This window comes from Ammospiza caudacuta, chromosome 6 (assembly GCF_027887145.1).
Source record: "Ammospiza caudacuta isolate bAmmCau1 chromosome 6, bAmmCau1.pri, whole genome shotgun sequence".
Taxonomy (NCBI): Eukaryota; Metazoa; Chordata; class Aves; order Passeriformes; family Passerellidae; genus Ammospiza; species Ammospiza caudacuta.
The window spans coordinates 57,536,157-57,551,979 of NC_080598.1; the positions used below are offsets into that span (position 1 = coordinate 57,536,157).

A 15,823-nucleotide genomic window follows, 5' to 3' on the forward strand; every position below is an offset into this window, starting at 1 on the left:
TATCCAGAAGTGGAGTAGGTATCTTATGTATTATTTCTCATTTTTAAGGCCTCTATTAGATTTGATCAGTTTGTAAGCTACAAACTCCATCAGTCAAATAGTTTTACCTGCCTGAAGTCCATAAAAAATGGCATTTGGAGGACATGTTATGGTTTTCATGGTTAAAATTACTATGTGGTGTTAATATGCTATTTAAAAACAAAATAGCTCTGCATTTCCTGCTAAATATTAATGGATGAATACACAAGTCTCTCCAGCTCCTTATAATTGCTTCTGATTTCTCAGACTGAGAAATGGAGATTTTTCAATTTCCTTTTTCAAATGTCAGTGTGTATTTTTCCCTCCTCCTCTTTCCCTGCCTCCAAAAGACTCCTTTTTTTCATACAAGTTTATGCCCTAATAAGAAAACCGGACATACTAGGGAGGACAGAGATGACAGAGTATCAAAACACACAATCCCCTCTTTGTTAGCCATGCAGAAAGACTTTAAAAAAAAAAAAAAAAAACAGGATGAAGACTGAAAACAATAGAAGGACCTTTATAAACAGGGATAAGAGCAGAAAGATGCAAGAAATCCAATGAGATCTTTAAAATGGATCAGTAAAGCAAGTAAAATACACTTGGGTACACCTCTGTTCTCCAAAAAGTTCCCCACACACAACCAAAATGAAGGATCCTCATGACATGTATTCAGAAAACCTATAATCTCAGAGCTCAACAAGCAGCAATTTGGGCAGATAATTTTCTCCTTCTCTCCTCATATTCAATCACAATTACAGCACCTCTGCATCGAACCATTTCCCCCATCCTTTCACACTAAACAAAACCCTCAGTGTCACACAAGCAGGGGCTGCATACCCTGGATGTACACACACAGGCTGGATGCACCAACCCAAGCCTGAGCTCCTTCACAGCTCCCACCGGTGTGCTGGAACAGTCCAGCCATGCAGGTATACACACAGGAGTCTGTCCTTGCTGGGATTTGAGTAACAGCACCAATGGGGAAAGGGATGGGGAGGGCAGAGTTCATTCATTAATTCTTTTATTTCTGCCTGGTTGATGTTAGACATGTCATGGACACAACTGGCCCCTGCACAAACTGGAAGTGGAGCTTCCTTCAGTGACTGACTTAGAGAACTGCCAAGAGCTCTCGGTCAGGCAGCAATGTTGAATTTCATTTCTCCATTTGTATTTTTAATCTTGGAAACAAAAACATAAATGTAAAGCATGCTGACAGAAGAAAACAACTACACAGTTCTAGAAAGCCCTGCTACTTCCCTGCCAGGCCGAAACACCTGCTCCTGCTAATGATGGCTTTATGCTTACTTACACCTGCCATCCAGAAGGGCTCCAGAGCACTTTGCAGCCTGATTTATACATACACAAATCATTAAAACCACCAAAATTAAGCCACTGCTGGGGTGAGACGTGGCAACTGTTTAACTGCACGAGCCATGCTGTGTGACTGTGACAGGACAGGAACTGTGAGAGACACCAAATCCAACCAAAGCCATGGGGAATGTTAGGCTCAGAGAACATCATTGCCCAGTCTGGATTTTAGCCAGTCACTACCTAATATATTTGCATGTGGAAAACCTTAGGATCTTTAAAGTGCACATGCAGCGCAAATTTTGATTTTATAAATTATCTAAAATATTATATATATACATACACACACACATATACATATACACACACACATATATGTTTCTTGTATCTGAAATCCCCCCTTTAGCAGTCCCTCCCTGCACTAATTATTGTTTATGCCTTGACTTCAGAAGCTCACCGTATCAGACATCAGTTTTGGAAACATCCTGTGGTTGAAGCACTTAATCTAGTAGAGCCAGCAAACTGATAGTGTCTGGTAATAAATGTAGATTATTAAAAAAAAAAAGATGTTTAACAAAACACATGCATACACAGAGTGGGTAAATTACTCGCCAGCAAAGACAGAGCCAAATGAACTGAATTTGTCAACTCATCCCTGAACAGCTACAAAAACCAAGAGATTCCCAGGGCTGACACCAGCAGGCTGAAGAGAAAATAGAGCATTGCTTTCTAAAAACCTCCTCAACACCAAATTAACAGTTGCAAAGCCAATGGACTGGAATGAAATAGGTGTCCTGCACATACCAAGAGGGCAAAAGGACACTGGGAAACAGGTTAAAAAGATTAGGAAACCTGGCATCCAAAAAATGCCAAGGTATGTTTAACAGTTTAGGAGTTTAGGCACAAATTTGCAGCATCAAATATGCGGAACATGCAGAGTAACATTTTGAAAATTGGAATGTGCTCAGCACGTAATCTCATCATAATATTATCAGCAATCCATCAGAGATAATAATCTGTTTCTCTAAGGCAATTTTAAAATAACAAAAAAAAAAAAATCAGGAGATCTGGGCATCTTTTACTAAGACCTCCTCCAGAGGTCTCCTTACTCGAAAGTAGCTTTATTGTAATCCTAGAAACAACAAAAATTCAATTCCCAAAACTAAACACAGACAAACTTGAAATACAACACGATTGTTTAAAAGTTTCAGACACATGTGCCTCTGAATCATCCTGACAATGCCTTTTCCACACTGTTTAAAATAAATGTCTCTCCCTCAGATTTTTGTGCAGTGCACCTCAAAATAACAGATCTTTTGTTTTAAATTACAGGTAAGTGTAAGAAGAATTGCAACAACAGATGATCAAAAACCCTCAGCCTGAAAGCATTGTTTAAAACTAAAAAAAAAAAAAATTCTCTGATTTGAAGAGTTTCTACATTCATAGATGGGAATGGGAAGTATAATTCTGTGTTTCTTTCTTCTATTTAATCCAAACACAGAATATTTCTCAAATACTTTGTCAGAACAAAGCAGCCTGGGTACACCAGAATTACTGAATGAGCTACTTAAGCTAATGAGTGCAAAGGTGTTTCCAACTGAAATAAACCGGAACAAAAAAAATTCCACACACTCCTCTAAAAAAACCTAAACAAAACATTTGTACATCAAGCATCAATCTGCTAAACTACACTGCATATCCTATTGTTAGAAATGTACACTTCCACCCTGTTAAATACACATGATCAACATGTTTTCTAAATTCCTAGATATTTCTTATTGTTGCCAAAGAACCACCAGCCTTTACCAAGGTTATGATAATGCATTTCAAATTTCTTCCACAAATGATTATGATACACCTTTGCACCTTCAGGCAAGTTGTTGCAAACCCTCTAGAAATATCCTGAGTCTGCAGAACCATGTAAGTTTCCCTACTGCTAGAGCACACAGATCCTGGTTTTGGTCCAAAAAAGAGACACTATCATGGAAAGTACCTAACACTGCTCTCTCCTTTGCAAGAAACAATAGTAGAGTACAAAGGAACAGGTAATACCCTAAAGGATCTATGCTGTGATACTAGAAAATGAAAACCTCCCCAATAAACCCAAACACACTGTTTTGGGAAGAAAAGAAGGCAAAAGCCTAACCATACATGTGACTGTCTTTTCAGTTTTGCCACTCTGTCAAGAATAAAGACTTCTTATAAAAATCAAATGTTGTTCATGGTACAAGCAAAATGCAGAGTGCAGAAACTCAAGGCCGTTTTTCCTGTCCAGGACACTGGTACCCAGAGCAGTTCAGACACACACAGAATAGCACATTTTCTAGCAAGTCTCTGCAAAAGCGCAGAACTGCTCACAAAATACAGGCATACTTTTCACTGATCAAAAATATTGATCTTAATTGTCCCTTCTAGCATAAAAAGGAAAGCTACAAACAAACAAAAATTATTTACTACAGTCTAACCTCTAGCACTCTAAGTAATATCTCCTTCACTTGCTACTTTTATCATCATTTTCAAAGCAGTTGACACCTATTTTTGGTGAACACATGAACACACACACACACAAGAAAACCCCTTATGCATGCATTTTCTAACACTTGAAAAAAAGTCAGGCACACTCCCTATGTGCTGTTTCCCACTAGGATGAACAGGAAAATACTGGATTATTTGAGGACATGCTGCTAAACACCAAATTAGAGGGATTGGAGTCATTTCACTGTCCAGAAGGGAAGAGTCACTCACCTCGTTTGTGAAGCCAGCCTTCCTTCACTATCGCTACTTCATTCATAATGGCAGGAATGTCTCTTGAAAACCAGTTTATGGCAAAAGATCACTCAGCTGAAATTCCTGAACTCCAGCAGAAGGCTCCACAAGAGGGATGAGGGTTTCTCCTCCGTTTTCCTCCTTTCCAGCTATTTCTAAAAGGATCAAAAGAAGAGTACACCATCATTTCAAAGCACGTCGCAGATGTACAACAACGTGTACAACAGGGAGTAGTTTTCATTGCTGCATTGCTGGTTTGGGACTTTTCTGTTCTATTATTACTACAAATCTTAAGCAAGGGCTTAGCTCTCCACAAGAATTTATCTTGGCGGGTAGAGGTGCCAAAATACAAGTTTGCTAAAGTCCTGCTTCTTCACTGAGTAGGCTGATCATGGGCAGACTCACAACACTACCAGGTGCTGTCTGAATTACAGGTGGATTCAAGACCTTCCCTAGTAGTCCTCCATCTCTGCAACACCACCTCGTTCTTAGCAACAATAAAAATTCTGAAATATCACAAAAACCAGTTTGCAATGTTTCCTGGTAAGGAAAACTTCCAGAACATTTCCTGGAAGGTTTCTTTACAGCCTTATAATAGTCTATTAACCAGCACACAGTGTGTCTTAGAGATAAACCTCTGACAGTAAATATTCCTATCCTGCTCAATATTTTCCTACCTTCAGCATCATCCCCTTAATCCCACTCAGATCTCCTTGACTCCCCAAAAAGTATCTTCTCTAACTTTGATATTTCTAATTTCTACCTCTCCTAGATGTATACAAACAACCACAGATAAGCTCATGTACCTTACTGTTATCCCAAACCAGCCCTTACAGCACCCTGATCAATTTTATTGCTCTTCCTTAACTGCACTGCAGTTTGCTGCTGCCTTTCTCACAATGAAATATACCCAAGCACAACTTGGGACTTTTACCCCTCTGTTTTATGAGACAAAATCCCTCTCTAAATAGCTCAAGATTGCCATTTCTTATTGAAAATGTGCCTTGATGGTGGCTGACTACCACAGAAACATTCTGTGCATTTCTCTCCCTCACTGAATGTAATCTCTTCCCAAATGCATTAACTTTTATTATTTTTCTAAATTGAATCTGATTATTTTTCTCCTTGTGGTACAAATATTCCCTGTTTTCTTTATTTCTTCTATGCACGCTGAAGTGTCCATGCTGCCATCCAATTTGGTATTATTTGAATGATCAAAAAACCCAACTGGTGACAAATTCCCAGCAGTAACCATCAAGTTTAATAAAACAAAACCCAGCAGCATTTGTAAACTGCCACCAAAGACCCAGCTTTTACTGGAGTCTCTCACCTACCACAGAGACATCCCATTCCCACCTGACAAATATATACCATCTCTGCATGCATTTGGCACGTGTGCATCAATTACCTCTGAGCATTGCAGGTGATAGCCATCCATCAGAAACTAGATTAAAAAGCAACTAATTCCCCATAACTCACTAAGACACAACACTGGACGGAAGAAAACAGCTGGTCAAAATGAATTCAACCTAGAACTGAAACCCCAGCAGGGGCAGAGGGCTTTGTACTACATCCCAGTGATCTGAAACAGGCCGTGTTCAAAGCACAGAGCTGGAATTTGAACAAGTTCCATCACTGCCAGCAGAAATGGATGGAGAAAGGAGGTCACTCCCCTGACACTCTGCCTACAAACCTACACTGTTTGTTACTGTTCCTCAGCTTTTCCAGTTAACAGTTTATGTTGAAGTTCTCCCAGAAACAAGGTGAGTTTGGATTTTTTTTTTCCAAATTACAAATCTGCTGATCTCACTAGTTAGAATTATCAACTCCATGAAACAGATGTTTGCCTGAGGGAGTGAAGATACACAAAAAAAATTACACTGGAACAAGTGACATGTAATAATTCCTAATTTCATAAATAAATATGAGAACACTGTATGCTGCAGAATAGAGACCAGTAATCCACAGCTGCCAGAGATACCTTGGAACAAACTCCTTGAGCTCCAGAGCAATTAGGATAGAACCTGACAAACACAGCAGGCTTTTTCCTTTCAAAATGGCCATGCACAATGCACAACAGCCATGCAAGCTAGACTTGCTTGCTGATGGCAAGAGGAGACTAGACCTCAGTCAGAGGCTTGAGCAATTTGCAAAGTGTTGAACAAAACCCCCAAGATTATCACAGCTTGAGTATGGAAATGCAACACCCAGGTGTGAAAGTTAGCACTTTAACTCTATGTCACACAGGGTGCAGGGACTGTGCAATCCTACCTCTGCATCCTACATCTGAATTCAACCATTTAGAGGCACTGAGCAATCAATATCCTTTCCAACAACCATACATAAAAATGGAAGCTACAAGACAAACTAGGCTGTAGAAAGGGCAATACTATTATTAAAAACATAAAAAAGCATGAAAGACCATAACTCTCCAATCTGCAGCTAACTTACTCCAGGTTTTCCTGCTTTAACACTTGTCAGGATTACAACTTGGCGGCTTCCTGCTTGTCATCAGCTCAGCTGTCATTTAATAATCCAAATTTGAATGACAACAGAGCCAAAAAAAGCAGATCAACAAAGAAATACTAAGTTCAGAGGGACTACTTTTTCTACTCTCTGTGGTGTCCAAGCAGCTTGGACTGCCTTTTCCCTACAATTTCTACCCAAGAAACATTTCCCACTTGCTACTGAAGCCGTGCTCTCAGGGATGTGTCTTTACCTGCCCACCTCCTTTCAGGGGAGAGGGGTGGTGAAGGGGGTGGAGAGTTTTGTAAAGAAGCCATGGCACAACAAAGTGGAAAAACATTAAACACTTCCTGACACCAACCTGCATCATGGGTCCCACCTCAGTCCTTCAGTCAGCCATGTCAGAGCACTTATTCACATGGAAAAACTTAAGCTATTTTTAATTTGCAATGTGAAGAGCTGGGGATCCCTTCTCACTGTCTAACAAGATGTCCATAGGCACAGCTCCAGCAGCAGCAAACCTGCTCTATCTGCTGTATTTTAAATCACACATTCAAGCTGTGCCTAATACATCTGTTTTAGTAAGAGATGTTATTGAAGACAGTGGCAGCAAGCAAGAGTGATTTCTCGGAATAGAAGAGCAAGTTAACTATAGGTCAATGTGCTACTGAAGATGTGTAAACCAGAAAAAGTTCCTTTTCCATAAAATCCTTAGAGGGGAAAAAGAAAAAAAAAAAAAGAAAAGGAATGATTACAGTCCTCATTTATGGCCATCTAGGAATGGTTCCCAGTGAAGAGAGGGCATCTGAGGTAAGTATGACCTGGCTGCTCCAGTCTGTGTCTGCACAGGACTGAATACTGTCAAAAGCTAAACAACTTGGTCTTTCTCTTAGTCTTCTCTCTGCTTGTTTTTCAACATGCATTTCTGTAATACTTTTTTTAACGCTGCAATAGTCCTCACACAGCTGAAGTGCTGTAAATCATGAATGGCATGACATCAGCATTGTATCATGGTGACACCAGTTCTGCATACATATTAATGCCTTAAAGGTTATTAAGTTCTTCATAAATAATGAGATAACTCACTTCTGTAGGCACTGCAGCAATGAAACCTGCTTTAAGGAGTCAGTCAAACCAAGTATCCAACAGAAGGTGGAGCAGAACCACCTTTCCCGTATTTGGGAGAGTCATGTTAGAGCTCCTTCTCTTGTTCTCTTCTATACATTATCCTCACTTTCTTTTTTCTCTAAGAAAGTAGAAATATTCATCCGTACTTCCTGTCCTCTTTTCAGTGCAAAGTTTTGTATTTGTTTCCACTCACACTAGATCAGATCAGGAAGAAAAGGAAGTCTTCCATTAAGCTGAAGCTTAAGCTTATGGGATGCAGGAGCACCTACGGTAATCACCTCATCTTCATGAGGGAGAGCAAGCAAGGGACTAAAGGGAGACTGACCCACCAGCCTCAGTCCTGGCACATCACACTGTGTCTGTGCTGCGCTCGTTAGCCCAGATCAGAAAGCAGATTGCAAAAAAGCATTCCCCTGGGCTAACACTGCCTGTCACACCACCAGCATTGCCCACTGCCCAGGTGTGGCACTGTCCTGATTCTCCCAGGACACTCTGAGCCCAACGTGCTGCACATCCTTACATGTTCTCATAACGCACAGCAGCAGGACCAGGCAAAACAAGATCCAGCTGCCCAAGTTTGCCTACTGTGGCCACATGACACTGTCATGAGAGCAGATGAGGAGCTGGACCAGGCCAGGGCGGTGCGTTCAGGCCCGTTACATGGGATGCCACGAGCAACCTTCCCTCTCTCCCCAGTGCAAGCTCCCAGCTGACAGCCAACTGCACCAAAACAGCACAGACACAACAAAGTTGGGCTCCAGCCAGCGTTCCAAGTGGAGCGTACAGATAGATGTTCCCACCAGGCTTTGACCAGTGAAGTACATCTCCTGCCTTACGCAAACCCGGCCCCGGCTGTTTCAGGGGAGCTGCAGCGATTCCAACGCGCTCAAGGCCCTCTGAGCCGGCAGCAGCTTCGCACCATGACCCAGTTACCAAATCTGGGCAGACAGCTTTCAAGGAAGCTTAGAAGGACCAGGTTGTGCCACCATCTTAGCTTCCCTTACAAAAAGGCATTGTGGGCCACGACTGAGGTGTGGCCACCAGTATTTGCTACTGTGTGCTCTGTCTGTCCAAGACACCACATCCATACTGGAATTTCATGGCAGCAAGTGCAGCAGATCACAAGGTTCACAAAGGATTCTCAGATACTAAGTTATGGGGAAAATGGCAACTGGAAAACAAAAATCTCTACAGCCACATCCCCCCTCCCCCCCCTTTTTTTTCTCCAATCTATTAGCCTAATCTAGGTTTACAAAACTGTAATTTGAAATATTTGTGCTCTCCTGTCTCTGATCAATAGACAGGAGGTTAATGCTGTTCAGGTGAGGGGCCACAGTTACGACATCCACCGATCCACTGTCTGTGCTGCAAACACAACAACAGTTTGATAGGACAAACTAAGCTACCTATTTCAAAACTGAGTGATGGCAGAAAAGTGACTTCTTCATAAGCCCCTCTGCAGCCCAGACAAAATCTTCTTTATGCTCCCAAACAAGAACAAGTCTTTTTACAGTTTATGCTCATATAATTTAAGAACTGTGCTGCCCGGAACTCTGCTACCAACCTGAGATATATTTAATCAAATTCCATTTTAAAGTATTTGTAACTGAGGTTTTGTTCAGTCCCCAAAGAAATCAAGACAGTTGTGAAACTATTTAATCGTTAATGTAATCACTTGCAGAACATTTTTATAAGACCGTAAGTGAATACTGGAGCTGAAAGTGACTTGTGGACACTGGATCAATTCTTAAATTTGATTTACGGCTGCTGCACACCAAAAACAGTTCTATAAACACCACACACAACACAAACCCTACTATTTAAAAAAAAAATCAAAGGTAGTTCCACAGTGTCTTTAAATCTGCTAAGTCAGACAAATGTTGTGGCTGTCACCATGAAACTAACTACTACATGAAAGTAATTACTAGTCATGCAGTATGTCAAATTTATTTACCTGCAAACAAATACTCTTGAGCATTAAGTGTTACTAACTCCCTTTTATAACTGTATTTTGAAATGTACATCCCTCCTGTGGTATAAATAAAACAAACAAGTGAAAATCATGGATTTGCTTCTTACATGATAGAGGTGGTAGGAAAACAAAGCAAAACAGTTAAATATTTCCCACCGGGGTGGCCGGGGGGTAGGCACACACCACCAATAAGGTGCAAGCTGTATCTGCATCAGTAGCGTCCTGTCAGTAAAATGAATTGAAAGTACCAGAACGTTTATATGCTTGATTACGTGTTTTACAAAGAAACAGACACGAGTCCTATAAGTCTCTAAGAACATTTCGGCAACTGCTTCACCTGGGGGGGCGGGGGGGATTCTGCAGACAGCTCCCTACACCTCTGCAAAACACGACTGCAAAGAAAAAAAAAAAAAGACAGACAAAAAAAAAATCAAGTCCACAAGCGCTGCACAGCCACCTACACACACGAAATGCCCACGGAGGGAATCACACCCCCGTCCGCAAACACTCAGTGGTCCGCAAAGCGGAGCTGGGCTGAACAACGCGGCCGCAGAAGACAAGGGGAGAAAATGGGGGCGGGGGAGGTGGGAAAATGGGGGGCCCTCGGCTACTTTGCTCGACGCTGTTTCAGGAATATCACAAGAAATATCACAAGGCACCCCCCAGCCGCCCCCACCGCCGTTTCCCCGGGGGATGCTCGCGCAGGGGCCGGGGCGGGGGCAGGCCCGAGGGGAGACCCCCGCCCCGCCGCCCTCTCACCCACCGCATCCCCGGGGAGCCAACAGCTTCCTGTCCGCTCCGGGCCCGCCGGCAGCACGGACCGACGGCCGGGGCCGCCTACCGCCCGGGCCTCCTCGCCCCCCACCCCGCCTGGCCGTGCCCGGGGGCCGGCGGGGCAGCCCACGCCCGGGGAAGGCGAAGGGAGAGCGGCCGCCCCCTTTCCCGGCCCTTCCCTTCCCTCCCGGTCCCGCACAATGCGGCCGCGCCGAGCAGGCCCCGGCCCCGGCGCTTCCTTCCCCCAGCCCTTCCCAGCCGGGGAGCGGGTCACTTACATGGCTGGAGCCCGGGGAGGAGGCGGCGGCGGCGGCAGGGGAAGGGAGCCGGGGAGGGAGTCAGGGGAAGGGGAGGGAAGGCGGGGAGCGAGCCAGCGAGCGAGCGGGGGAAGGGGGCGGCCGGCGAGGCGGGCGGGCTCTGCGGCGGGCGCCGAGCGAAGGCCTCACTGGGCTCCCGGCAGCCGCCGCCTCCTCCTCACCATCCCCGGTCGGCGGGGCGGCTCCTCCTCCCCCTCTCGTAGGCGCTCGGCCCGTGGGGCTCGCACACCCGCTCCGGCTGCCGGCTCGCCTTCCCCGCCGCTCCGCCCTGCGAGGCCGCCCCTCGCCTTGCCTCGCTCCGCCGCCGCCGCCGCCGCCTCCCCCCGCAGCCCGGGCCGCGCTCCCGCCGCCCGCGCCGGGCTCGTCCCGCACGCGTCTCCGCGGCGCTCGTTCGCTCGCACCCTCCGCGGAGCGGCCGCCGGGTCCCGCCGCCGCTTCCCGCCCGTGCCGAGGGGCCGCCCCGCTCTGCGCCGCTCCCCGGACGGGGTTCGTGGCCTCGCCACCCTGCGAGCTCCCACAGCGCGGCGGAGCAGCGCCCGCCAGCCCGGCCCCCTCCGCCCACCCGCCGGCCCGGCCCCAGGCCCCGGGGGCGGCGTTTCCTGGCCCCGGGCGGCCCGGTGTTCCCCCTTCTCCTGGCAGCGGCCCGGCCCCGGAGCAGAGCGCTGGGGACGCTGTGCCCCGGGAGCGGAGGGATGTGGCCTGCCCTGACTCGGCCTGTGAACGGCTGCCTGGAGCATGGACAATTTCACAGAATCACAGAATCAATTAGGTTGGAAAGGACAGGTCATCGAGTCCAACCTATAACCGAACACCGCCATGTCAACTAGATATGGCACTAAGTGCCACATCCAGTCGTTCCTTAAACACCTCCAGGGGCAGTGACTCCACCACCTCTCACTGAAATGGGCAGCCCATTTCCAATGTCAAAACACTCTTCCTGTGAAGAATTTCTTGCTAATGTCCAGCCTAAACCTTTCTCGGTGCAGCATTAGACTATGTTCTCTGGTCCTGTCACTGATTGCCTGGGTAGAGAGACCGAGCTCCACCTGGCTACACCCTCCTGTCACGGAGTTCTAGAGAATTATAAAATCCCCTTGAGCCTCTGTTTTTTTCCAGGCTAATCACCCTCAGCTCATTCAGCTCTTCCTTGTAAGACTTGTTCTCCAGCCCCTTCACCAGATTAGTGCCCTTCTCTGGACAAAAGGCAACCCCAAAAAAGAGGGACCCTGCCCCACATAGATGAGAGGCTCAGGCAGCCCCAGGATTTCAGACTCTAGGAAGGGCCGGGCTCCTTTAAACCTCTTGGGGTGCTTCCAGCAAGCTCCCCCCAAAAGCATGGGGTGCCATTTCTGCTTCTCTGCCCTCAGAGTTTTTCCTTACACTCCCATAAAATACCAGATGATTAACTAATGAGGTACCACAGTACATTGGAGCGTGCTCCAATATCCCTTTCCACATTGGACAGGCTGAATTAGGGAACTGCCCGTGGAGGGGCTGGGGTAGTGATTCTGGGTGTTGCACTCAAGGCCGTCCTGCTTTCACGGTAGGAATGGCTCAAAACATGACAAATTGCTTCAACTGTTGCTTACAGCATGGCAATATTTTTGGTAAGGTTTTTGAGAGCCATTCTGCTCTAAAAAACAATGTTGTGGAAACACCAATGACAGATTAACATTTCTCCGCCCTCCCACTATCAAAATTTGTCTTCTTCGGTCATTAAGAGATCTTGCTTATTCTCAAACTGACAGTGCCATAAACGTTAACTGGGCTGTAAGAACTGATTGGATTTCTTCAGAAACGTACGATTTCTGATGATCACATTTCTGCAATCGGAAGCTGCCTGGAATTTAGGAAACAGCACATCTTCCCACAGCTTTGCACTGTTGGCAACATAAAAGTGCATAAAACGCATTTACAGCACTAAAGCTGGGGAATACAGCTCTGCCTTTACCAACCTATTGGATATAATAAGATGCTTTTTTACTACCTCATTTTGATGATTGTAAATGTTTACTGAAATTCACTTTCTTCTTCCGTTTTGATCAGCTAGGTCTGACTGATCATATCTGTCATCAGGGTTCCTGAGCATCAAATGGATTCCTGGATTTTGGGTACACTGGTGTGCTAGAGGAGCCAACAATGAGGCAGAGGAGAAATGTTTCACTTTTCTTCATGGAGGGTGAAGAAAGAGTAATGCCTCCTTTCCCACCAACATACAGAGCAGTTCCTGCTGGCAGAGCAGCTACATCAGTGTGGGATTTTCTGTGCCTCACCTTTAGGTTTACTGGGGCATATTTCAGCACAGTTTTAAAAATGTACCATTCAGGCACTTTAGCAGAGTAAGCAGGCCCCGTGGTACTGGCCCAGTTACCCAGGGCAGAATGAGATGGCTGTAAGAACTCTCTAAGATGTAAAGGTAATGGAAAAGAAAAATCTGGGTTTGTGATCACATTTTGACCTACCATGCATTACTTACAAAATACTTAGTGTGTATTAAAATGTAGGTAGTCCTTAAAGATATATTTAAAATTAAATTCATCATCAGTGTGCAAAACTTGCAGGCAGCTCAGAGGACATGTATTTTACTTCACAAAAACAAGGACAAAATTAATTTATCAACTAATTTTGAGCCTTCAGGCTGTGGTTACATCTAGAAATAAAGAATGTGTGTAAGTATAGGAGTTCACTGGCTGTGAGACAGTGGGGGCAGGGGGATCTCTGGTAATAGATCTGATTTCAGGAGAGCTTTCTCACCTTCCTGACAAACCCTCTCCTGATTGATAAGCTCCCAGGCTTCGTGGTGAGCAAGGTCATTAGGACTTCCCCCTGCAAATGAAGCAGCAGTTTAAAAAATAAGATCATAGAGTAAACAGTTTTCTGTCCTGAAGAGAAGAAAATAAACGTCCGTTGTTTGCTAGAAAGGAAGTACAATTAAAAAAAACCCTCCAGATTTCAACATGAACATATTGTTTAGATTTGCCGACTGTTGATTTACCATGATGAAAGACAGGCCCAAACTAGAAAGTTTGGATCCCCATCTGGATCTGACATTCCCCAAATCTGAGGGGGAAGTGTGATTCAGAGTCTGGAGAAAGGGCTTATCTCTCAAACACAGCAAAGTACTGTGGATAAAAATACCCAGGTAAAGTAGGAAGTGCCTGGTCTGCAACAACAAGAGTGACTTTGTATCAACAATGAACAAAAGCAGCTTTTTTTTTTTTTTTTTTGAGAACAATGAAATCACTCAAGAATTGTTATAAATACAAACAATGTGGGTTTTATCACTCAGCTATCATCAGTGGGATTATAGTCTATAAACCCTAATTTTCAGGGAAGTCCCTAGATTTCCCTGAGTGCTTCCTCAGATTTCACATCTGTTAACTCTGGTTTATTAAGTGCTTCAGGATAAGGTGCATCAGCTGAGCCTTGGTATTACATTACCTGAAAATACTGCATGTAGGAGTTAGTGGCAAAGAATGGATGATTTCCAGACAGTGTACTGATACCACACCAGAGGAGCAGGCACTCCTGTTCCCATCCATTTTTAACACATATATAGGTAACAATTAATTCAACATCACTTTTAAAAGTTATTTCTAAATTTTTAAATTATGAAGATTTGGATAAAATTATCCAGTCAGGCATAAGAAGAAAGATTAGCATGGTAAGATGAAGTGGAATTACTGAGTTAATCCCCAGTAGAACAAGCTCTGTTCCATGATTCAAGTAATGACAGGACCTCTGTGGGCCAACAATGAATTTGTTCCTCCCTTTTTAAAAGGTGGACTGTACTCAGACATACTCAGAGGAAAAAAATTATATGACATCTTATTAGAATTACAGAGCTGGTATCTCAGTCTAGGCATTATTAACTTTTAAACAAACAACTCAGAGAAAAATCTAGCTCAATAAAAATAGAAATTAGAAGTGCTTTTCACAGTGCCAAATATAATAAACATAGTTATGCTTCTAAAACTGAGCTATCCAATGTTTGAAGGTATATTTCTCAATAGCAAAACAATACCAGGTTCTCTGGAAAAAATAATAAATATAGTCATGCTGAAACATTGTGCATTTGCTTTTTAGAAATTCATCTTGAGACTGAATAGATGTGTGAGTGCATCTGTGCTTCTCCAACAAATTTCCTACAAAACTGCTGTCAGCTGAACTGGTAAGGTTGCTGGAGAGCAGCGCTGAATGAGGCCTTGCTGCTCTTCCTCATGGCTTGTTGGAAGTCCTGGAACAGGCTGGACAGGAGACCTAGCTTTGGTTTGCTGCTTCTGTTCCTGGGATGCTAAAGCTAGACAGCCCTAGGATGGCAGGGTGTCATGCTGTTAACCCCAAAGTGAGAGCAGTACAGTCCTCTTCACCAGGAATATGATAGCCATGACAAGGGGCAAACGTGCTGTGGGGAGTTTGATGCATAAACAGGAACCCAATTGGTTTGCATAGAAAGGCACTGAATAAAACACAAAAATGGCAAATATTCAGTTGTGTGCCATACCCCACTGCAGTTGCTTTTGTTGTTACAATAATAACCACAATTCTCAGTCTGGACTAGGCACCGTTAGGCACTGCAGTAACATCAGAACACTTGGGCTTTGATGTGAAGGGACTGAAGTCTGCTTCAAACCACTGTTTTTCCCCCTTCCTTGTAAAGTGACTTGTCATGAATTCTTAGATCAGGAAAGATACCCAGAAAAGCTAAACTTCAATGATCTGTGGGAGACAACATCACAATCTTAACTATAGTCAGATAGGCAAATCTTCTGAGACTGAAACACTGACATTACAGACACAGACTAAAAGAAAAGCAAAATCTTTCAGGTTCCTGTTGCATTCCCAATCCTCACACACCCAGTTCTGATTATGTTCTTCACCCAAAATTACAGAGCCAAACACAGTGTGGGCATATTAACCTGGGGGCTGTTTCAGTGTTTGATTACCCCTGCAGATCCCCACAAACAGATCTCTGTGAAAGGAGCAGCAGCCACTCTGCTGGATGAGGGCACAGGCACAGCAGTGGGTTCTGTGCCACATGGATCTCCAGGTGACAGCCAGCACAGAGCAG

At 44.4% G+C, this 15,823-nt stretch overlaps 2 protein-coding genes across 3 annotated transcripts in view; one reads left to right on the forward strand and one right to left on the reverse strand.

Annotated features, from left to right (window-relative positions):
- The window catches only part of AKT1 (AKT serine/threonine kinase 1), a 78,345-nt gene extending 67,426 nt beyond the window's left edge, over positions 1-10,919 (reverse strand). The window contains exons 1-2 of one of the 2 annotated variants that reach the window (XM_058807953.1): positions 10,714-10,919; positions 4,075-4,250 (exon numbers count right to left, since the gene is read on the reverse strand). In XM_058807953.1, coding sequence (XP_058663936.1) covers positions 4,075-4,120 — 46 coding nt within the window. In that variant the 5' untranslated portion in view covers positions 4,121-4,250; positions 10,714-10,919. Of the gene's footprint in view, positions 1-4,074; positions 4,251-10,424; positions 10,496-10,713 lie in introns of those variants that run through there. The other variant, XM_058807954.1, reaches the window with a different exon arrangement.
- The window catches only part of LOC131559361 (basic proline-rich protein-like), a 32,848-nt gene continuing 27,379 nt past the window's right edge, over positions 10,355-15,823 (forward strand). Inside the window, exon 1 of the mRNA XM_058807691.1 lies at positions 10,355-11,468. Coding sequence (XP_058663674.1) covers positions 10,355-11,468 — 1,114 coding nt within the window. The remainder of the gene's footprint in view (positions 11,469-15,823) is intronic.